Source organism: Oncorhynchus mykiss, chromosome 4 (genome assembly GCF_013265735.2).
Source record: "Oncorhynchus mykiss isolate Arlee chromosome 4, USDA_OmykA_1.1, whole genome shotgun sequence".
NCBI classification, from domain to species: domain Eukaryota; kingdom Metazoa; phylum Chordata; class Actinopteri; order Salmoniformes; family Salmonidae; genus Oncorhynchus; species Oncorhynchus mykiss.
Genome location: NC_048568.1, coordinates 23,748,584 through 23,771,360, shown reverse-complemented (window position 1 = coordinate 23,771,360; position 22,777 = coordinate 23,748,584). Strand labels below are relative to the sequence as shown.

The 22,777-nt window shown below is 42.5% G+C and overlaps 1 protein-coding gene and 1 long non-coding RNA gene across 2 annotated transcripts; one reads left to right on the top strand and one right to left on the bottom strand.

The window, feature by feature from the left end:
• Positions 1 to 356: 356 nt before the first annotated feature.
• LOC110522416 lies at positions 357 to 2,872 on the bottom strand. The gene is made up of 2 exons (XR_002473313.2): positions 2,584 to 2,872; positions 357 to 854 (listed from the first exon to the last, which is right to left on the bottom strand). It is a non-coding gene; the product is annotated as an uncharacterized LOC110522416 (long non-coding RNA).
• A 3,413-nt stretch (positions 2,873 to 6,285) lies between these two features.
• On the top strand, positions 6,286 to 22,726 carry cmtr1 (cap methyltransferase 1). Its single transcript, XM_021600793.2, has 24 exons — positions 6,286 to 6,734; positions 7,223 to 7,330; positions 7,458 to 7,612; positions 7,753 to 7,911; positions 8,216 to 8,308; positions 8,399 to 8,470; positions 8,585 to 8,679; positions 13,933 to 14,005; positions 14,146 to 14,344; positions 14,452 to 14,570; positions 14,681 to 14,777; positions 14,850 to 14,982; positions 15,070 to 15,249; positions 15,327 to 15,383; positions 15,491 to 15,548; positions 15,705 to 15,773; positions 15,990 to 16,121; positions 16,253 to 16,378; positions 16,497 to 16,588; positions 17,799 to 17,867; positions 17,977 to 18,024; positions 18,131 to 18,243; positions 20,863 to 20,971; positions 21,306 to 22,726. Exons 2-24 carry the CDS (start codon positions 7,225 to 7,227, stop codon positions 21,439 to 21,441), a joined length of 2,490 nt encoding a protein of 829 aa, XP_021456468.2. The 5' UTR covers positions 6,286 to 6,734; positions 7,223 to 7,224; the 3' UTR covers positions 21,442 to 22,726.
• Positions 22,727 to 22,777: the final 51 nt, after the last annotated feature.

The following is a 22,777-nucleotide window of genomic DNA, read 5'->3' as shown; positions in this document are numbered from 1 at the left end:
CTGGATACCTTCCCTAAAACAGAGGTGCTAATCTCTGTATACATGCCTTGCCAAACAGAGACAAGAGAATGGCAATAAACAGGCGGACTGGGGAATTTCGTCAGGTTTTGAAAAATATTTGACATATTTAATATTTCTCCATTGCGATGTCTTTATTTCTTGGGTTTTGGTCTTCTTGGGTTAGCGTGAGGTAACACCATTTGGTGTTTTAAACTGATTTTAATGGATTTAAGGCACAGAATTACAAAAAGAAAATGGGTGGTTAAAGTTGAGGATGTTACCAGCTCAAGAAAACATTAAGAGCTCAATAAGAATGGATTGATGTATGTTGGCTGAATAACACTTTAACTGGTTTGAAAGGGAGAGGTAGTTTAAAAGAACATAGATTTTTTTAAATGGAGGGATAATCTTATATGGTCATAACTGCACGTGTAGAACCTTAAAGTATCGATCTTCAATGTTAAACTCTTCAGAATAAGAATCTGAACTTGGTTCGTCCCAAACTTCAACCACAATGGGGGAAATCAAAGGTGCAAGGGTAACAAACAAAAAACTCAACTAAAACAAAACCTTTTTAGGAAACAGAGACTAATTATTCTTGTAGTGTAAGTGGAATCCAGGGGTATTGGATATGCTCCAGTGATCGATCTAATCCATGTTGTCGTCTTCAGGGTGGAAGGTCAGAGGTGTTGTGTCTTGCCTCATCTCAGCAGGTTAGCGGAGGGCTTGCAGTGCAGGGTGAGCTGTCGTGAGCTGTACCCAGACATCCCAACTCCCATCAGCCCGAGCAGCATGGCCACCCTCGACATCATGGGGCCTTCCCGGCTCTGCAGCACGGTCTGGGCAGCTTGAGTCTGAAAGGTCAAGAGAGAGGGGTCGTCACCATGGCGACGGCAGAGAAACCTTCCATCTGGCCTGTGCTGTTCTGGAGTCCTTAAACATGTGACAGTGGTCAAGCATATTTTTCATCCCCGTGATGGTCTTACCATGGGGAAGATCCGGGCTACTGGGGGGGGGGGGGACACATAACTACAAATAATTTGTAAACTGCAAATTGACTGCAAGAAGCCCAAACAGATACAATATTTGATTAAAACTTAATAATTTCAAACCTTGATGACATTTATATACGATCAGAGATATCTATCTATTATGGGTGGGAATACTTTGGAACAGATTTCAAAATTAAAATCAGCTGATTTGCTGGTGTTTTTACAGTCTTTTATGTTCAACAATAAATAATAAAAAATGGTTAAAACAAATATTTGCTCAGAAAACTTGGGGGGGGGGTGGGGCAAATAAAATCAGATATAAATTGAGTTATTATTTTATCTTAGCTCTATGTTGTTAGATTATAGAAAAGAGCCTTAAAGTCAAATATATATATATTTTTTTACGAGTAATTGCACATTTATGACACCAGTCAGCTTCTGTGACTGAGAATGTTTATTTTAATCTAACCTGTGAGTTATCTAACTTAGCTAACTGCTGAGCTCCAAACACAGTTAATCAGGCTTGACACTTCTCGCCTGAAAAACGCAATAGGCTTCTAAATCTATCTGCATGGTCCTAAAATACCCTTGGGGCGATTGAGAGCATGGATCTCAGGTCATTTGACTGTAGATCTTACTAAGAGGACATTCACTTGACCCTGAAGCAGCTTGTGTCGTCAATGCAGATCCATTCAAAGGCTGCAGGGGGGACTAATCCTGCTTATCCTGCTCACCCGGAAACACACTGGACACCCGCTGGGCTCTGGACGGTGACACTGTCAAGACCCTTAACTAGTCTTTACAATACAATACGGCTAGATAGATGTACTGACAAAATAAAGGAAACATCAACATAAAGTGTCTAGGGCATTGGGCCACCACGAGCCGCCAGAACAACTTCAATGCGCCTTGGCATAGATTCTACAAGTGTCTGGAACTCTAATGGAGGCATGCAAAACTCTTCTTCCACAAGAAATTCCATCATTTGGTGTTTTGTTGATGTTGGTGGAAAATGTTTTTTCTGAATCTGCTCCAGAATCTCTCATAAGTGGTTAATTGGGTTGGGATCTGGTGACTGAGACACACACACACACACACACACACACACACACACACACACACACACACACACACACACACACAGCCAAAACACCCTACGCTTCTTTAAGACCCCTCTTTCAAAGTCACTTCTAGCCATGATAGCTAAAATAATAGACAACAGGGCATTTGTATACATGACCCTAAGCATGATGGGATGTTAATTGCTTAATTAACTCAGGAACCACACCTGTGTGGAAGCACCTGCTTTCAATATACTTTGTATCCCTCATTTACTCAAGTGTCTCCTTTATTTTTGCAGTTACCTGTACATCGTAAAATAAGGTAAACATGCACTTAATATCAAACAGTTTTGCTTCCATTCCATATTGTTGAGTCACACAATATAGCAAAACAGTGTCAATTAATAGGTAATTGAATTATTTTGTTATTAATGTGTGAGAGTTCTATTTGATTGACAGGCTCTTCTAGACTGTGCTCTAAAGGCATATTTATCTAAGCATCTATTACCACACTCATGCTGCTTACGCACCTGCAAGTATCTGATGTATCCAGGGGTCAGTCGAGGGATGCGGAAAAACATCTTAGCGGTCTCTAGAACCTTTTCCCAGCAGAAACCAGATCAACTCTCCAACAACCCTGAGGAGTTTATTTTTTAGCAACCTGGCTCTATGTCCCTTCTCTCTCTCCTTCTCTCACTCTGGCCTTGGTGTCCTCCACTGGGCTGAGTGCGGCGGTGGCAGCTCTCTCCTGTGTCCGAAGAACACACACGCCTGCTCAAAAACACCAACACACACCTGCACTGTCAAGGGCTGTTTTGATCTCTCGTGAGAGACTCATCCCTACAGGTGATATATAAAGCCTGGGATTGGTTGTGTAAGGAGTCACATGGTTAATGTGTTGTGTGTGTGTTGCCATTTCTCTCCCTCCCTCCCTCTCTCTCAAAGAGAGATTATTAGGCCATTGGCACAGAAGGAGAGAGCTAATATGGTGGGTTAACGTACCAAGAGGGATGTACCTTACCTTACTGTCCCTGGGCCACCCTCTGGGGATCAATGGGTCAGAAAACAATGCTGAAATGACGTTACTGGGAGAGCAGGTTAACAATTAGTGGCAAATTAGTGGCAATACAGATGATCCCATTGGGGCATGTTTTGCAGTTGTCGTTGTTGGGGAGATGACACGCATGGACATGTGATCTTCACTGTACTTGAGAAAAAATCTGAAGCAAAATATATACAGCACCAGTCAAACGTTTGGACACACATACACACACATCCTTCAAGGGTTTTTCTTCATTTTTTACTATTTTCTACATTGTAGAATAAGAGTGAAGACATCAGAACGATGAAATAACACATATGTAAATCATATAGTAACCAAAAAAGGACACCAACAAGAAGAACAAACTTGCTTGGGCCAAGAAACATGAGCAATGGACTTTAGACTGGTGGAAATCTGTTCTTTGGTCTGATGAGTCCGAATTTGAGATTTTGGGTTCCAACCACCGTGTCTTTGTGAGACGCAGAGTAGGTGAACGGATGATCTCCGCATGTGTGGTTCCCACCATGAAGCATGGAGGAGGTGGTGTGATGGTGTGGGGGTGCTTTGCTGGTGACACTGTCTGTGATTCATTTAGAAGTCAAGGCACACTTAACAAGCATGGCTACCACAGCATTTTGCAGTGATACGCTATCCCATCTGGTTTGAGCTTACTGGGACTATCATTTGTTTTTCAACTGGACAATGACCCAAAACACACCTCCAGGGTGTGTAAGGGCTATTTGATCAAGGAGAGTGATGGAGTGCTGCATTAGACAACCTGGCCTTCACAATCACCGGACCTCAACCCAATTGAGATGGTTTGGGATGAGTTGGACTGCAGAGTGAAGGAAAAGCAGTCAACAAGTGCTCAGCATATGTGGGAACACCTTCAAGACTGTTGGAAAAGCATTACTCATGAAGCTGGTTGAGAGAATGCCAAGAGTGGGCAAAACTGTCATCAAGACAAAGGGTGGCTACTTTGAATAATCTAAAATCTAAGATATATTTTGATATGTTTGACACTTTTTCAGTTACTACATTGTTATGAATCCATATGTGTTATTTCATTGTTTTGATGTCTTTACTATTATTCTACAATGTAGGTGTGTCCAAACTGGTACTGTATGTCATTCACAGTTATTGATCTGAACTAGCCTACTGTTTCAGTTATTTTTTGGGGGGGGATACAGACAACCTTTGACAGTCAGTGATGCTGTCAGTGATGCTGACAGTAGTTAGCAATAAGATCCCATCCACAGGGCACCGGCTGAGATTGTTTCCCACTTTTACCCACACCATTCAGAGCAGAGGTCGTTTGCCCTCTCATTTGGACTACCAGGGGTAGGCATCTAGATTCAGCCATGGGTCGATTGGCTAAATCTAGATTGTGGATGGATGGTCGGTGGGGGGGGGGGGGGGGGGGGGGGACATGAGTATAATAACGTGTACACTGCAAATTGACCACGCCTAAGTCCAAAAAGATATTGTACTTAAAAAATTACAATAATTTAGTTCCTTGATCACGTTGAGACACAATCATAAAAGTATGTCTATTTTTTGTGTGTGAACACATGGGAGGAGTTTTCCTAAATTAAACACATTTTTAGTTGAATTCCTGGTTTCCTTTGACCAAAAAAAAATAAATAATAAATCACTCAAATCAAAATAAAATAAAATGTATTTGTCACATGCGCCGAATACAACAGGTGTAGACTTTACCATGAAATGCTTGTTTACGAGTCCTTCCCAACAATGCCAATAATTATAAATATAAAAAGAGTAACACAAGAAGAACCTCTTAAGGATCGGACCCTTTTAAAAAATGTTTTTGCCTAAAACGACGTACCCAAATCTAACTGCCTATAGCTCAGGACCTGAAGCAAGGGTATGCATATTCTTGATACCATTTCAAACACTTTGAAGTTTGTGGAAATGTGAAATGAATGCAGAATATAACACATTAGATCTGGTAAAAGATAATACAAAGATTATTTTTATTTTATTTTATTTTTTTGCATTTTGCATTTTCTTTGATCCATCATCTTTGAAATGCAAGAGAAATGTCATTATCTGATTTAGGACTATAGGAGCAATTTATATTTTGGCAACTAGATGGCAGCAGTGTACGTGCAACATTTTAGACTGTTCCAATGAACCATTGCATATTGATCTGGTACAGGTACTCCCTGTATATAGATTCATTCGGTATATAGATTAATTATTTTGTATTGTGGGCCAACTGTTGCCGACCCATGTTTTAGTAATTCCCTATGAACAAAATGAACAACTGAGAAGTGTTGACACGCTTTCATTTGATATGTATTATTAATTTTCAATAGATGTAAAGGCCTACAATAAAAATGATCTGTCACACAATTTCAATAGGCCTAAAAACCTCTGTGCAATGTGAATGGCCTGGTGTTGGATCACATTGGTAAATTCCAAGAAGAAAATAGTTACCTTTGTTTATTTTCATGTCACGGAGATAAGATGGACTAAATTCAGAAGTACAGGTTGAATGTCACCAAAACTCACGAGACATGCTGCTAAACTTCAGAGGAAGGGATTTCCTAAAGCGCAGGAGGCCTACACGCTTGTTTACAGGACAAAAATGACATGGAATTGAATACAGGACACAAGTAATTCATCTTAAGGTCGGGACTCAGGAGTGCGTATTACAGTAGCTCACGAACGTGATGCCAGTAGGAGTATATTGAGAATCCCTATCTAAATCAGTTTATCACCTCGACGACGATGCAATTGACATGAACTCCATCAATAGCAAAACAATACAATTATTGCATTTGTTGACGTGGGTTCCCTATTATAAGAAACAAAACTATACTGACTGTATATAGAGATATATATTGTATTATTTCTTTCTTTCTATCAAAACAACACAAAACTCCAAAATAGATTTTGATATTATTTTCAGAACATTGCGATTTAGCTGACAACCACAGAGGGGCGCTATTGATTGAGTGATGTGAACTTGTGTACTGTTTCTCCAGACTACAATAATAAAACTATGAAGCGGGCATGGCTGTACATGTTGTAACTATTTAATAAATAATGTTGTTTAAATTAGTAATGCTTCAGCAGTTGTCCGGTTGTTGTTTTGCACACTTCTGAATCAGGCACTTATCTTGAGCCCCATGCCACCAAAAGCGTCACTAACGTGCGTCATACATATTCGAAGGACCTTTACGATAATTCAGAAAACAGAAATTTGAACGCGCATTAACGTTGACCTCGTTTTATGCGACATTAATCACACTTTGTGCATGGAAATGAATTCTACGAAGACATAAAACGTTAATGGATATATTCTAATAAAGTGTGTCGTTGCAATGACAGGTGGAGGTTCTCTAGCCGATAAGAAAATATTTCACGTAGCTAGCTGGTAAACAACTAGCTAGCTCACTTACAGAGGGTGAAATCGACACTTTTCACGTCAGAGGGGTGTCGGACTCAGTTTCGTTTCAGATATTTATATCAGAAAAGTGGCGAATCTTCCCATTTGTCGTTGCTAGTAGCTAGCTTGGTGCTCGTGCTTAGTCGGCAAGCAGGAAAGTAACGTTAGGGCTGTGGAATGGTCCGACTTGTTAACGTTAGTTAGCCAAACACAGCAAACAAGAGGTAAATACCTACTTCTCTTAGAGCTAGCTACCTGTAATTGCCAAGGAATTACGTAGTGTAATATCTCCAATGAGGTAGCATATTACTGCACAATTAAAACAGATAAAATGCAAGCCAATGCATTTAATAATAATCAAGACAATACACACTAGTGACTTCATGTTATTTGTATATGCATTTTATTTGATGGATAAGCCACATCATTGTGGCCCTATGTGATTCTATCATAGGAGAATCAAGCAATTGTTTTTTAGCGGCCAACGATATCTGGGCTATTGATGGAGAATAGGCATTTACACTGAATTACTTAATTTACACTGAACTTCCCTTACATTTTAGTTTCCATCGTATTACAATGTCCAAGCAAATGTAATCAGTGGGTTTGAACTCTGTAGTGGATTACAATGAAGCAAATGCATCCCCACAGAATTGAATGAAGAAGTGTGTGAGCTATCTTTGTCTTTGCCCCCCCTATCCCTCCTCCTCAGCCATGATGAAGAGAAGGGGCGAGGCGGCCTCCGAACCGCTGAAGCGGATTAGGAAACAACGTCTTGAGGAAGCCAGCTCAGATGAGGAGTCGCCGCTACTGACAACCAGTCAGTGAAATCCCCATCACATTGCCTTGTATATAGTTCTCACTGTGCAATGAGATATCCAGGATTTGGCAGAATGTCACAGGACATGACCTGTGTTTTTGTTTGTGTGTGTGCCGCCTCCTCTCAGACTCTAGTCAGAGTGACTCCCACAGTGACTCGGAGGACCATAGACCAGGGTTCTCTATGCCCATTGTATCCCAGAATGCATCAGCCACAGACGATGCCAAACAGAGCGACGCCAACAAGTTCACCATGTACAACACCGTGTCGCAGAAACTCATGGTAAGATGACACTCACGTGTCCCATTGACTTACAAAGATACAACTACGAGGGATCATGGATCCCAGAATGTTCCATCCCTCTTCTCATCTCTTTATCCCTCTCTCACATTTTTTTCTGTGTTCCCTTCTTCCACCTCCAGGCCAAAATGGGTTTCCGGGAAGGTGAAGGTCTAGGTAAGTTTGGCCAGGGGCGCAAGGAGATCATCGAGGCGTCCACTCAGAGAGGGAGGAGGGGTCTGGGACTCACGCTGCAGGGCTTCCAGGGAGAGCTCAACGTTGACTGGCAAGACGAAATTGAGGTATTACACAACAACATCATCACAGACATAAGCAAGCAGATAGCTTTGTCACACTGTCATAAAATAGGCTGTTAGTATGGGATATTTCCCAATTCTATGTACAGTCTACAGGAGAAAAGAATGCGCTCACCAATGTAAACAACACCTTTTTCTGCCCCCTCCCTCATCCTCTATCTTCCCACTCTCTCTCTCCCCCTTTCTTCAATCCCACTCTCTCCTCTCTCCCCCTTTATTCCATCCCACTCTCTCCTCTCTCTTCCCCTCTCTATTCCCCCATCTGTCTGATCTCCCGTTCTCTCTCTAGCCCGGTGCTGTAGAAGAGCTGAAGTGGTTCCCAGAATGCTCCACAGAGATCCCAGATGCAGATGAGCTGAGGGGGTGGATGGCTGTGGGACCGGTACACACATCCGCGTGCACTCACTTTTAACACACATTCTTCTCGATCTGTCATTCTCACTTGTGCACTATATTTTTTGGTCTATCTCAGAGGAAACTGAGGATTGAGGATGAGACAGAGTTTTGCACAGAGGATCTTCTACACAGCCTTCTGAGGTGCAAGGTGAGCCACCTAAAGAACAACCCCCTATTCAACTGCAAACAACTCATCATCAGGATATTGATTCTATAATGGCATAAGTAAGTTATGGCAGTAAAAAGTGTGTGTGGTCTGCAGACAGTGTTTGACGATCTGGAGGGGGAGGAGATGAGGCGAGCTCGAACACGCTCCAACCCCTACGAGACTATTAGAGGAGCCTTCTTCCTCAACAGGTAGCCGAACTTACTGAATAACCCACAGATGTTCTAGCATCACACAAACACATGCTAGCTCACACTGCTAATGAAGCACCTGGGGCCTCATTTATTAACTGCGTACAAAATATATCCCAAAATATGCATGTGATATGCAGTTTTCCCACATGGTAATTTGTTGTATGGCTACTTCAGAAATATGAACACATCACTAACAGAAAAGTTAGTGAGGTGAGGAATATATTCTGCAATGGTTATAAAAATAAATAGGGAATAGATTCTTATGTCTAATTGTTTAGATTCCAAAAGTAAAGCACTTGATTTTCACTCGTTTCATTAACGGCAAACCCTTGAATGCGTAGGTGTGTCCAAACTTTTAACTGGTACTGTATGTATGCTAGTATATAGCCTACTGTAATTTTGATTTGTTGTTAGTAGCCTAAACAATGTTTCAGTATTCGCAGGAAGTCCAGCATATTTAGGTTGGGGTAAAAGTCAATGCAAAACATTGTTGAATTAACAGGTCCACAACTATTTGCCGTTGTTTTCTCTTTCTGTCACAGTCCTTTGCCAGATACAGTGTAAACATTCTGCCAATAAAGTAAATAGACTGGTAGCTTATGTCAAATATGTGACAGTATGTGTAGGCGACAGTATTTCTGTGCGATAGGAGTGCGATATCATTGCCTATTTAATCTGAGCCAATACCAAGGCAGGACACAGAAACCCAATAATCTATTGATAAACTAAATATTGAGCAACAATTTGTCCTTTGCATTGAAGTGTGGGCTGTAGCCTACTTTTAAATTGTTTCCAATATACTACATTTCCAAAAGTTAGTGGATTCATCTATTTCAGCCATACCCGTTACTGACAGGGGTATCAAATCGAGCACACAGCCATGCAATCTCCAAAGATGAACATTGGCAGTAGAATGGTCTTACTGAAGAGCTCAGTGATTTTCAACTGGCACCGTCATAGGATGACACCTTTCCAACAAGTCAGTTCATCAAATTTCTGCCCTGCTAGAGCTGCCCCAGTCAACTGTTAAGTGCTGTTATTGTGAAGTGGAAACATCTAGGAGCAACAATGGCTCAGCCGCAAAGTGGTAGACCACACAAGCTCACAGAATGGGACCAACGAGTGCTGAAGCGCATAGCGCGTAAAACTCATCTGTTCTTGGTTGCAACACTCACTACCAAGTTCCAAACTGCACAATAACTGTTCTTCTGGAGTTTCATGAAATGGGTTTTTATGGCTGAGAAGCCACACACAAGCCTAAAATCGCAATGCGCAATACCATGCGTTGGTTGGAGTGGTGTAAAGTTCACCTGCCCGAATACATAGTTGCCAACTGTAAAGATAGGTGGAGGAGGACTAATGGTCTGGGGCTGTTTAATGGTTTTGGGCTAGACTCCTTAGTTCCAGTGAAGGGAAATCTTAATGCTACAGGATACAATGACATTCTAGATGATTCTGTGCTTCCAACTTTGTGGTAACAGTTTTGAGGAAGGCCCTTTCCTCTGCACAAAGCGAGGTCCATACAGAAATGGTTTGTTGAGATCAGTGTGGATGAACTTGATTGTCCTACACAGAGCCCTGACCTCAACCCCATCGAACACCGTTGGGATAAATTGGAACGCGGACTGCGAGCCAGGCATAATCGCCCAACATCAGTGCCCGACCTCACTAATGCTCTTCTGGCTGAATGGAAGCAAATGCCTGTAGCAATGTTCCAACATCTAGTGGAAAGCCTTCCCAGAAGAGTGGAGGCTTTTATAGCAGCAAAGGGGGACCAACTCCATTAATACCCATGATTTTGAAATGAGATGTTCAACGAGCAGGTGTCCAAATTAGAGGTCGACCGATTATGATTTTTCAATGCCGATACCGATTATTGGAGGACCAAAAAAAGCCCATTTAAAAAAAATGGATTTGTAATAATGACAATTACAACAATGCTGAATGAACACTTATTTTAACTTAATATAATACATCAATAAAATCAATTTAGCCTCAAATAAATAATGAAACATGTTCAATTTGGTTTAAATAATGCAAAAACAAAGTGTTGGAGAAGAAAGTAAAAGTGCAATATGTACCATGTAAGAAAGCTAAACGTTTAAGTTCCTTGCTCAGAACATGAGAACATATGAAAGCTGGTGGTTCCTTTTAACATTAGTCTTCAATATTCCCTGGTAAGAAGTTTTAGGTTGTAGTTATTATAGGAATTATAGGACTATTTCTCTCTATACCATTTGTATTTCATTAAACTTTGACTATTGGATGTTCTTATAGGCACTTTAGTATTGCCAGTGTAACAGTATAGCTTCCGTCCCTCTCCTCGCTCCTACCTGGGCTCGAACTAGGAACACATCGACAACAGCCACCCTCGAAGCAGCGTTACCCATGCAGAGCAAGGGGAACAACCACTCCAAGTCTCAGAGCGAGTGACGTTTGAAACGCTATTAGTGCGCACCCCGCTAACTAGCTAGCCATTTCACATCGGTTACACCAGCCTAATCTCGGAAGTTGATAGGCTGGAAGTCATAAACAGCGCAATGCTTGCATTGCGAAGAGCCTGCTGGTGCCTACCACCGCTCAGTCAGACTGCTCTATCAAATCATACTTAATTATAACATAATAACACACAGAAATACGAGCCTTAGGTCATTAATATGGTCGAATCTGGAAACTTTCATCTCGAAAGCAAGACGTTTATTCTTTCAGTGAAATACGGAACCATTCTTTATTTTATCTAACGGGTGGCATCCATCAATCTAAATATTCCTGTTACATTGCACAACCTTCAATGTTATGTCATAATTACGTAAAATTGTGGCAAATTAGTTCGCAATGAGCCAGGCGGCCCAAACTGTTGCATATACCCTGACTCTGCGTGCAATGAACGCAAGAGAAGTGACACAATTTCACCTGGTTAATATTGCCTGCTAAACTGGATTTATTTTAGCTAAATATGCAGGTTTAAAAATATATACTTCTGTGTATTGATTTTAAGAAAGGCATGGATGTTTATGGTTAGGTACACATTGGAGCAACGGCAGTCCTTTTTCACGAATACGCACCGCATCGATTATATGCAACGCAGGACACGCTAGATAAACTAGTAATATCATCAACCATGTGTAGTTAACTAGTGATTATGATTGATTGATTGTTTTTTATAAGATAAGTTTAATGCTAGCTAGCAACTTACCTTGGCTTACTGCATTTGCGTAACAGGCAGGCTCCTCGTGGAGTGCAATGTAATCAGGTTGTTAGAGCGTTGGACTAGTTAACTGTAAGGTTGCAAGATTGAATCCCCGAGCTGACAAGGTAAAAATCTGTCATTCTGCCCCTGAACAAGGCAGTTAAACCACCGTTCCTAGGCCGTCATTGAAAGTAAAAATGTGTTCTTAACTGACTTGCCTAGTTAAATAAAGATTAAATGAAGGTGTAAAGAAAAAATTGGCCAAATCGGTGTCCGAAAATACCGATTTCCAATTGTTATGAAAACTTGAAATCGGCCATTCCGATTAATCGGTCGACCTCTTGTCCAAATACTTTTGTTCATGTAGTGTACAGGCAATCTTGCAGACTGGCACTCGCTATAGGTAGCATGCATGTTTAGTTTGAAAAAGTCACTGCAAAAATATTCTGGCTGCACCTCTACAGAAATGTGATCAAATGCCATTGCTCTTTCTTTTACAAACTGGTGTGGCCTAATTCCAATAGTGACAAATTATACAGCAAATAAAAGGTGTTAGTATCACCATAAAATGTGAATGCAGGGTGTTTTCCAGGCAGAGCTTTATATCTGCGTATGTACAGTCATGGCCATAGGTTTTGAGAATGACACAAATATAAATTTTCACCAAGTCTGCTGCCTCAGTTTGTATGATGGCAATTTGCATATACTCCAGAATGTTATGAAGAGTGATTAGATGAATTGCAATTAATTGCAAAGTCCCTCATTGCCATGCAAATGAACTGAATCCCCCAAAAACATTTCCACTGCATTTCAGCCCTGCCACAAAAGTACCAGCTGACATCATGTCAGTGATTCTCTCGTTAACACAGGTGTGAGTGTTGACGAGGACAAGGCTGGAGATCACTCTGTCATGCTGATTGAGTTTAAAAAACAGACTGGAAGCTTCAAAAAGAGGGTGGTGCTTGGAATCATTGTTCTTCCTCTGTCAACCATGGCTACCTGCAAGGAAACACGTGCCGTCGTCATTGCTTTGCCCACAAAGCACTTCACATGCAAGGATGTTGTTGCCAGTAAGATTGCACCTAAATTAACCATTTATCGGATCATCAAGAACTTCAAGGAGAGCGGTTCAATTGTTGTGAAGAAGGCTTCAGGGCGCCCAAGAAAGTCCAGCAAGCTCCAGGACCGTCTCCTAAAGTTGATTCAGCTGCGGGATCAGGGCACCACCAGTACAGAGCTTGCTCAGGAATGGCAGCAGGCAGGTGTGAGTGCATCTGCATGCACAGTGAGGTGAAGAGTTTTGGAGGATGGTGTCACAATTTTGCCTAAGAACACAGCCATGAATAAAGAATGGTACCAACACATCCTCCGAGAGCAACTTGTCCCAACCATCCAGGAACAGTTTGGTGACGAACAATGCATTTTCCAGCATGATGGAGCACCTTGCCATAAGGCAAAAGTGGCTCGGGAACATCAATATTTTGGGTCCATGGCCAGGAAACTCCCCAGACCTTAATCCCATTGAGAACTTGTGGTCAATCCTCAAGAGGCGGGTGGACAAACAAAAACCCACAAATTCTGACAAACTCCAAGCATTGATTATGCAAGAATGGGCTGCCATCAGTCAGGATGTGGCCCAGAAGTTAATTGGCAGCATGCCAGGGAGGATTGCAGAGGTCTTGAAAATGAAGGGTCAACACTGCCAATTTTGACTCTTTGCAGCAACGTAATTGTCAGTAAAAGCCTTTGACACTTATGAAATGCTTGTAATTATGCTTCAGTATTCCATAGTAACATCTGACAAAAATATCTAAAGACACTGAGGCAGCAGACTTTGTGAAAGTTAATATTTGTGTCATTCTCAAAACTTTTGGCCACGACTGTATAGTGTGCGCCAAGTTTATAAATCTGAATATTTTTGGACGTACATATTATTTTCAGAAATGGCACACGCAGATATTAAGTGTCAAATTTACGCCAAGGTTCTAAATGAGGCCCCCGGCTTTTTACTTACAGTAGCTGATCATAATGACTGTCTTATCTGTTTGTTTTCTTTCTAGAGCGGCTATGAAGATGGCCAACATGGATCACGTCTTTGACGGCATGTTCACCAACCCAAAGGATTCACAAGGGGTGAGTGACCCTTTCCATTTACACTTGATCTAGTCAATGAAAGTGACATTTAGCAAATGCATATTTAGTAGATATTTGTGACTGGTGTCCAGGTGTTAGGTGATAAAGGTGTGTTTTTGTCCGTGTCTCTCCCCATGCAGAAGCCCCTGACGCGAGAGCGCGAGGGGGAGCTGCTGTATTTCGGGGATGTGTGTGCGGGGCCGGGGGGATTCTCAGAGTACATCCTGTGGCGGCGGCGCTGGCATGCCAAGGGATTCGGCATGACCCTCAAAGGACCCTGCGACTTCAAACTGGAAGACTTCTACGCCGCACCCAGCGAACTGTTTGAACCCTACTACGGTATGTACCATGATGGATCCCATGTGCTGATTGTCAAATATGGTTGAACAAATTGGAATAAGATCTTATGGTCATCGTCTTCGCTTTTCACCCTCCCTGTGGTTCAGGAGAAGGCGGGGTGGATGGGGATGGTGACATCACTCGTCCGGAGAACATCAGTGCCTTCCGGAATTTCATCATGGAGAGTACAGAGAGGAGAGGACTGCACTTCCTCATGGCTGACGGGGTGAGTTGGAGTCTTCATCGCACTGTGTCATCATTGGCCAAAGGCTTAGTGAGACGTGTTCTGATTGGTAGGGTGTGATGTTGAGCACATCTTTGTTTCCTGATTGGTAGGGGTTCTCAGTGGAGGGGCAGGAGAACATCCAGGAGATTCTGAGCAAACAACTACTGCTCTGTCAGTTCCTCACCGCAATGTCTGTGCTCCGGACAGGTACGTCTGTCTGTCTCTTACTATCCAGAAGTGTAAGGACAGTGAGTGACTTGTGTTCTCTGTCTCCCCCAGGTGGTCACTTCGTGTGTAAGACCTTTGACCTGTTCACACCGTTCAGTGTGGGGCTGGTGTACCTGCTCTACCTCTGCTTCGACCGGGTGTCCCTCTTCAAACCCATCACCAGCAGGCCCGCCAACTCCGAGAGGTGTGTGTAAATGCTGTTGAGGCCAATACTATTTACTTTGACCAATACCTATTATCTATGTTCTGACATTATATCCTTGGTTTTCAGATACATTGTGTGTCGCGGTCTGAAGCCTGGTTCAGATCCGGTCAGGGAGTACATGTTCACTGTCAACCTGAAGCTCAACCACCTGAGGAACTCGGAGTCTGACGTCAACGAGGTGATGCCCATCGAACTCATCAAAGGAGACACTGAGTTCTACAACCACATGATCAACTCTAACGAGAGGTAGAAAGACACACACACACACACACACACACACACAAATAAATAAAGGCTTTATAATCATCCATGTCTCCCTGCAGCCACTGTGTAGTCCAGATCAAAGCCCTGGCTAAGATCCATGCCTACGTCTTAGACACGTGAGTTACCTACCCTCTCCCTTCTACTGTTCTAATCAGTGTAAACGTGTTGGAATGTAGTGTACCTGCATGTGCAAGTACAATCTGACTGTGTTGTGTATTGTCAGGACCCTGTCAGAGGCCAGGCAGGCTGATATCCGGAAGGAGTGTCTGAAGCTTTGGGGGGTGAGTAGTACTGAGGAGTTAGTGAGGGCTGGTCAGTGTGTATAGAGACTGGTATCTGAGCAATTCAATCATCTCGCTTCATAGCACTCACTAGTTATTTGTTTATTTATGTCTCTCTCTCTCTCGCTGTGTGTCTCTCTCTTTCTGTCTCTTTAGATCCCTGATAAGGCCAGAGTCACTCATGTCTCTTCAGACCCCAATTCCAAATTCTATGAGCTGATGAAGGTGAGATTGTGGCCTCCCATCCCTTACCTAGTATCAAGGAAAGGGTGTGTTTGATACGGTAGTCTGTAGTACATAGTCACACTGAACTGTGTGTATTTAATTGTCTGTATGGTGATAGTGTTTTTATCACCATGTGTTTGAACATGTATTCGTAGAATTTAACGTTCTCTCTTTTTCTGTCTCACTCTCTCTTTATCTCTTATCTATGTCTCTCAGGGTTCTGACATCGAGTTGTTGAACTCCAAGCCCACCCCTCTGAGCTCCACCACTCTGGATAAGGTGCACCATGTCCTGGACTACCGGTGTATTGTGGGAGGAGGGGAACAGCTCTTCCTGTTAGGTCTTGGGGTGAGAGAGAGCAGACACCACTCTGGACTATGGACCTGGGCCATGATCATCTCAGCAGAAGTTATCCTGTTATTCACAAATAGACATGGGTATGCCACTCTTCTCATGCTTCTTTCTCTCTCTCTCTACAGAAGTCTCAGATCTACACCTGGGACGGCAAGCATCCTCTGCGCTGGAGGAAGCTGGAGAACTTCAAGCTGGAGCTGCCCAGAGAGACCCTGCTCAGTGTAGAGATTGTCCAGGAGCTGAAGGGAGAGGTGAGAGAGGAGAGGACGATATGGGGGAGGGGGGGGGGGTTGAATAGGGGAAGGCAAAGGAAGAGAGTAAGTAATTACTATGGTTGTTTACCTTTTTTTAAATGTTTGTTGAACACAGGGTAAAGCCCAGCGCAGGATTAACGCGGTACATGTGCTAGATGCCCTGGTTCTCAACGGCACTGACGTTCGGGTCCAGCACTTCAACCAACGGTGAGGCAACAACCCTAACCTTCACCCAGGGGTGAAAGTAGATTTAACGGAGTGGCTACGGATCAGACTTTTCTGGACCCCTCTTTCCCACAGCTAAAGTCCTGAAGCTTCTGCACATGTGTGGGATTCTCTACTTACTGACTCTGCTCTACTCGTAGAGAACCGGCAACTCTGCTATGGTGCTCATTTACTAAAGTTAGATCAGCACATACAACGTTACTGTAAAATTAAAAACACCACCTAATTTCTTATGGGATTATAGTATGATTGTGAGAATGGTGAAATGTTTCTCTCATGTGGCCAAAGCTCAATAGCGCGCCACTAGGCAAAATGTGTGCTTACAGTGCATTTGTAAAGTATTCAGACGCCGTTACTTTATCCACATTTTGTTACGTTACGCCTTATTCTAAAAAAATACATCTTCATTAATCTACACACAATGCCCCGTAATGACAAAGTGGAAACAGGTTTTTAGAAATGTTTGCAAATTGATTTAAAAAAATACTAAAACGGAAATACCTTATTTATGTAAGTATTCAGACCCTTTATTATGAGACTGGAAATTGAGCTCAGGTGCATCCTGTTTCTATTGATCATCCTTGAGATGTTTCTACAACTTGATTGGAGTCCACCTGTGGTAAATTCAATTGATTGGACATGATTTGGAAAGGCACACACCGGAACAAAATGTGGGAAAAGTCGAGACTTCGAATACTTTCAGAACGCGCTGTATATTTAAAATAAACCCAGGTAGGCTATGCTACAGTTTACCATCTGCTCTAAAATACTATAATTTTACATTATTCAAAACAACACTGGGCTACTTCTAATCAACACTGTATAACACAAGAAGATCTAAATGCATATCCCCATGAAACTGATTGAGATCAAATGGTTGGTATGCAGATGCTGCATGGACGTTTCACCAGTAAAACAGTGAACAATTATCTTTCACCAATGACAGTGAGAAATGTAAAGGGAGGGTGACCATACAAATGTGTGCTTAATGTAGAGGTAAAGAAACGTGTAAAACGTGATTTGGATCTTCGGCTCAGAGATCCATGGAGCCGCAGCCTCTGCCTAGATTAACATTTTGGATAGAAGATTCTGGGCCTAATAGTACTAGACCGTACTGGCTTACTTTCACTCCTGCCTTTACCTTATCTGGTGATTACATGTATTGTTGCTGAACTGTGGTCACTGTCTCCAGAATCCAGATGGCGGAGAAGTTTGTGAGGGCCGTGTCCAAGCCAAGCCGACCAGACATGAACCCTATCAGGTAACAACCCTACACTCTAACTTTTTTTTCTGCTTGAATAAGAATAAATATGAAGGGAAGATCTGGAGGAATTTTTTGGGAAGTCCTAATCTTTCTCTGCTTTTCTCAGAGTGAAAGAGGTGTACAGGCTGGAGGAGATGGACAAGATCTTTGTCAGGTATGAGAAGATTAATGCTATTGCCATAGTCCACATTTGAGACGGAGAACTTTGCATTAGTCTAAGAATGTATAAATAAATGAATGAATATTCCTCAACTGCCTAGACTGGAAATGAAGGTGACTAAGAGTTCAGGAGGAGTCCCTCGTCTGTCCTACACTGGCCGGGACGACCGCCACTTCCTTCCGAATGGCCTATACATCATCAAAACTATCAACGGTATGTACTGTCGCTAAGGTGACATACAGTGCATTCGGAAAGTATTAAGACCCCTTGGCTTTTTCCACATTTTGTTATGTTACTGGCTTATTCTAAAATGGATTAACAATTTGTTTTCTCATCAATCTACACACAATACACCATAATTACAAAGCAAAAACAGGTTTAGAAATGTTAGCATTTAAAAAAATAAATAAACTGATATCACATTTACATAAGTATTCAGACCCTTTACTCAGTACTTTGTTGAAGCACCTTTTGGCAGCGATTACAGCCTCTAGTCTTCTTTGCTATGACGCTACAAGCTTGGCACACCTGTATTTGGGGAGTTTCTCCCATTCCTTTCTGCAGATCCTCTCAATCTCGTCAGGTTTGATGGGGAGCTTCGCTGCACAGCTATTTTCAGGTCTCTCCAGAGATGTTAGTTCGGGTTCAAGACCGGCCTCTGGCTGGGCCACTCAAGGACAAACATCCCCACAGCATGATGCTGCCACCAACATGCTTCACCGTACAGATGGTGCCAGGTTTCCTCCAGACATGACGAATGCTATTCAGGCCAAAGATTTCAGTCTTGGGTTTCATTAGACCAGAGAATCTTGTTTCTCATGGTCTGAGAGTCCTTTAGGTGCCTTTAAGCAGACTGTCTTGTGCCTTTTACTGAGGAGTGGCTTCCGTCTGGTCGCTCAACCATAAAGGCCTGATTGGTTGAGTGCTGCAGAGATAGTTGTCTTTCTGGAAAGTTGGTTGCTCACTTTGGCCAGGCGGCCAACTCTAAAACTAGTCTTGGTGGTTCCAAACTTCTTCCATTTAAGAATGATGCAGGCCACTGTGTTCTTGGGGACCTTCAATGCTGTAGACACTTTTTGTGTCCTTCCCCAGTTCTGTGCCTCAACACAAACCTGTCTCGGAGCTCTACAGACCATTCCTTCGACCTCATGGCTTGGTTTTTGCTCTGACATGCACTGTCAACTGTGAGACCTTTATATAGACAAGTGTGTGCCTTTCCAAATCATGTCCAATCAATTGAACTTACCACAGGTGGACTCCAATCAAGTTGTAGAAACATCTCAAGGATGATCAATGGAAATAGGATACACCTGAGCTCAATTTCGAGTCTCATGGCAAAGGGTCTGAATACTTAGTCAAAAGTTTGGACACACTTAATACATTTTATTTTTTACTATTTTCTACATTGTAGAATAGTGAAGACATCAAAACTATGAAATAACACATGCAATCATGTAATAACCCAAAAAGTGTTAAACAAATTAAAATATATATTTTTGATTCTTTGCCTTGATGACAACTTTGCATACTCTTGGCATTCTCTCAACCAGCTTCACCTGGAATGCTTTTCCAACAGTCTTGAAGGAGTTCCCAAATATGCTGAGCACTTGTTGGCTGCTTTTCCTTCACTCTGTGGTCCAACTCATCCAAAACCATCTCAATTGGGTTGAGGTCGGTGATTGTGGAGGCCAGTTCATCTGATGCAGCACTCCATCACTCTCCTTGATCAAATAGCCCTTATCAGCAAAGCACCCCCACACCATCACACCACCTCCTCCATGCTTAAAGGTGGGAACCACACATGCGGAGATCGCCTACTCTGTGTCTCACAAAGACACAGCAGTTGGAACCAAAAATCTAATATTTGGACTCATCAGACCAAAGGACAAATTTCCACTGGTTAAGTGTCCATTGCTCGTGTTTCTTGTCCCAAGCAAATCTCTTCTTATTATTGGTATACATTAGTAGTGGTCTCATTGCAGCAATTCGACCATGAAGGCCTGATTCACGCAGTCTCCTCTGAACAGTTGCTGTTGAGATGTCTCTGTTACTTGAACTCTGTGAAGCATTTATCAATTTCTGAGTCTAGTAACTCTCCTCTGCAGCAGAGGTAACTCGGGGTCTTCCTTTCCTGTGGCAGTCCTCATGAGAGCCAGTTTCATCATAGCGCTTGATGGTTTTTGTGACCGCACTTGAAGAAACTTTCAAAGTTCTTGAAATTTTCCGTATTGGATGACCTTCATGTCTTAAAGTAGTGATGGACTGTTGTTTCTCTTTGCTTATTTGAGCTGTTCTTTCCATAATATGGACTTGGTATTTTACCAAGTAGGGCTATCTTCTGTATACCACCCCTACCATGTCACAACACATCTGATGGCTCAAACGCATTAAGAAGGAAAGAAATTTCACAAATGTATTTTTATCAAGGCAAACCTGTTAATTGAGAGAATACCAAGAGTATGCAATTGGCATTCTGACTGCAGGACTGTCCACGAGAGCTATTGCCAGATAATTACATTTTAATTTCTCTACCATAAGCCGCCTCCAACATCGTTTTAGAGAATTTGGCAACCGCAGACCACAGGTTTGGAGTCGTGTGGGACCTAATTAATTTATTTCAATTGATTGATTTCCTTAAATGAACTGCAACTCAGTAAAGTCTTTGAAATGTTTGCATGTTGTGTTTATATTTTTGTTGTGTGTGTGTGTGTGTGTGTGTGTGTGTGTGTGTGTGTGTGTGAGAGAGAGAGAGAGAGAGGTAGAGCATTTCTGCTCTAGGATACAGGAGTCTGGATATTTTCTCACAGACATTTCTCTTCCTCTGACGTGCAGATCCCTGGACGATGGCGTACAGTAAGAACACCAAGAGGAAGTTTTTCTTCAACAAGATGACTAAACAGTCCACTTACGACCTGCCAGCCAACTCTGTGGCCCCGTTTCAGTGCGTACCACTATGCACCGGTCTCAAATCTGTGTGGTAGACTAGGAAATGTGCGACAAGGAATTGTCTGCATGTTTTTGCATCTGAACCTAGTCTACTCTAGACAGGGGGTCTCAAACCTCTCCTCTGGGACCTCCAGACATTTCACAATTGTGTTGTAGCCCTGAACTACCCCAACTCAAGTGCTTGATGATTAGTTGGGAAGTTGGATCAGGTGTGCTAGCTTCCATCAAATACATGGAATGGCTGGACATCCCCAAGGAGCGGTATGAAATGGATTGAAAGGTTATTGAACTGAATATGTTGTTTCTAATTTGTGTGTGTCTCTCCTCAGCGTCTGCCATACAGAGCGTCTGTTCTGGGCGTGGGAGGACGGGGTCAGAGTTCACGACTCTCAGACGCGGGTTGATCCTGAGAAGCTGTCTAAGGACAATGTGCTTTCCTTCATCCACCAGCACTACCAGCCCTGAGCCACCAGGGGGAGCCCCCCAGACACATAGAATATTGCCATAGACAGATAACAGTACCCTGCACATGGTTTGGCAAACTGGCATTCACAAAATGTTCACAGGCGCTATTTTGGCTTGAAAAAAAATTGGCGGTTAGAAGTGGATTATTATCAAATGTTTGGTGCCAACATGAAGGACAGTTTGCCTAACTCTATGGCTCTTTGAGACAGCTCTCCCTGTAATTATGTTACAAAGACCACTCTCTCCTCTCTCTACTGCCCCAAGCTCTATGTATCAGATCAGATCCACTGTACAGAATGCAGCTTAGAAGTGATTTTAATACTTTATGAAAACCAACATTGACAAGCTGTCACATTACGTGTTGCATTGCATGCTCCTGTTTTTCTATTGATTCCATGCCCCCCCGTCCCTTTGCTTGTATTCATGCCATGCCTCCATGATTTGCAGTGTGTTTGTGTACAAGATGCGGTGGTGTACTCTAATTTAGAACCTCTCCGAAGCTCAAGCACTACATATGTTTTTGTCTGGAACTGAAAACCTCCCATTGTGCCTTTTTTAAAGGGATACTTTGGGATTTTGGCAATGAGGTCCTTTTCTACTTCCAGAGTCAGATGAACTCATGGATACCATTTTTGTCTCTGTGTCCAGTATGAAGGAAGTTAGAGGTAGTTTCCCTTTAAGGCACTGCACTATACGTCCTGGTATGCCTGACTTTCAAAACGGAGTCCAATCATCTCACCCACCCAGCTTGTTTTTACCCTCCAAGATCTTTACTGGAGTGCCTAGCCAGTCAAGATCTTCTCCTTTCAGCAACAACTAAACCTTTGTACACATGGGGAGTGGTGAGATGTAGCATAACTAGTGCCCAGAGCAGGGTTGGGGTCCAATCCATTTCAATTCAGAAAGTAAACCAAATTCCAATTCCACATTTTCCTCATCAAAAATAATTGGAATTGCCATGTACTTCCTGAATTGACTGGAATTTACCACAACCCTGGTCAGGAAAAAACTCCTGGCCTTCATTGAAAAACGGGGTTATATCAAATACAGCCTTCCATGCATTCTAGCCTGTCTGTCTAGGGGATTAATGGGGGTTTCAGGTTTTGGGCCTTACTTTCTACTCGTTGTCACCGTGTTTATTATGTTGCATCCTGTTTCCTTGCTCCGCTGTCCTAGTTTTGTTTAGTTTGTGTAATTTTAAGGATGAGGTGACATTTTTCTTTGTTTCAAACCCTGTTGATGATAATGTAGTAATAAAAATAAGTTTGTTCTTCCCAGAAACCTTTCCCCCAGGCCCAGTTGTCCTTTACACACACAATCACCCCTGCCCTCTACC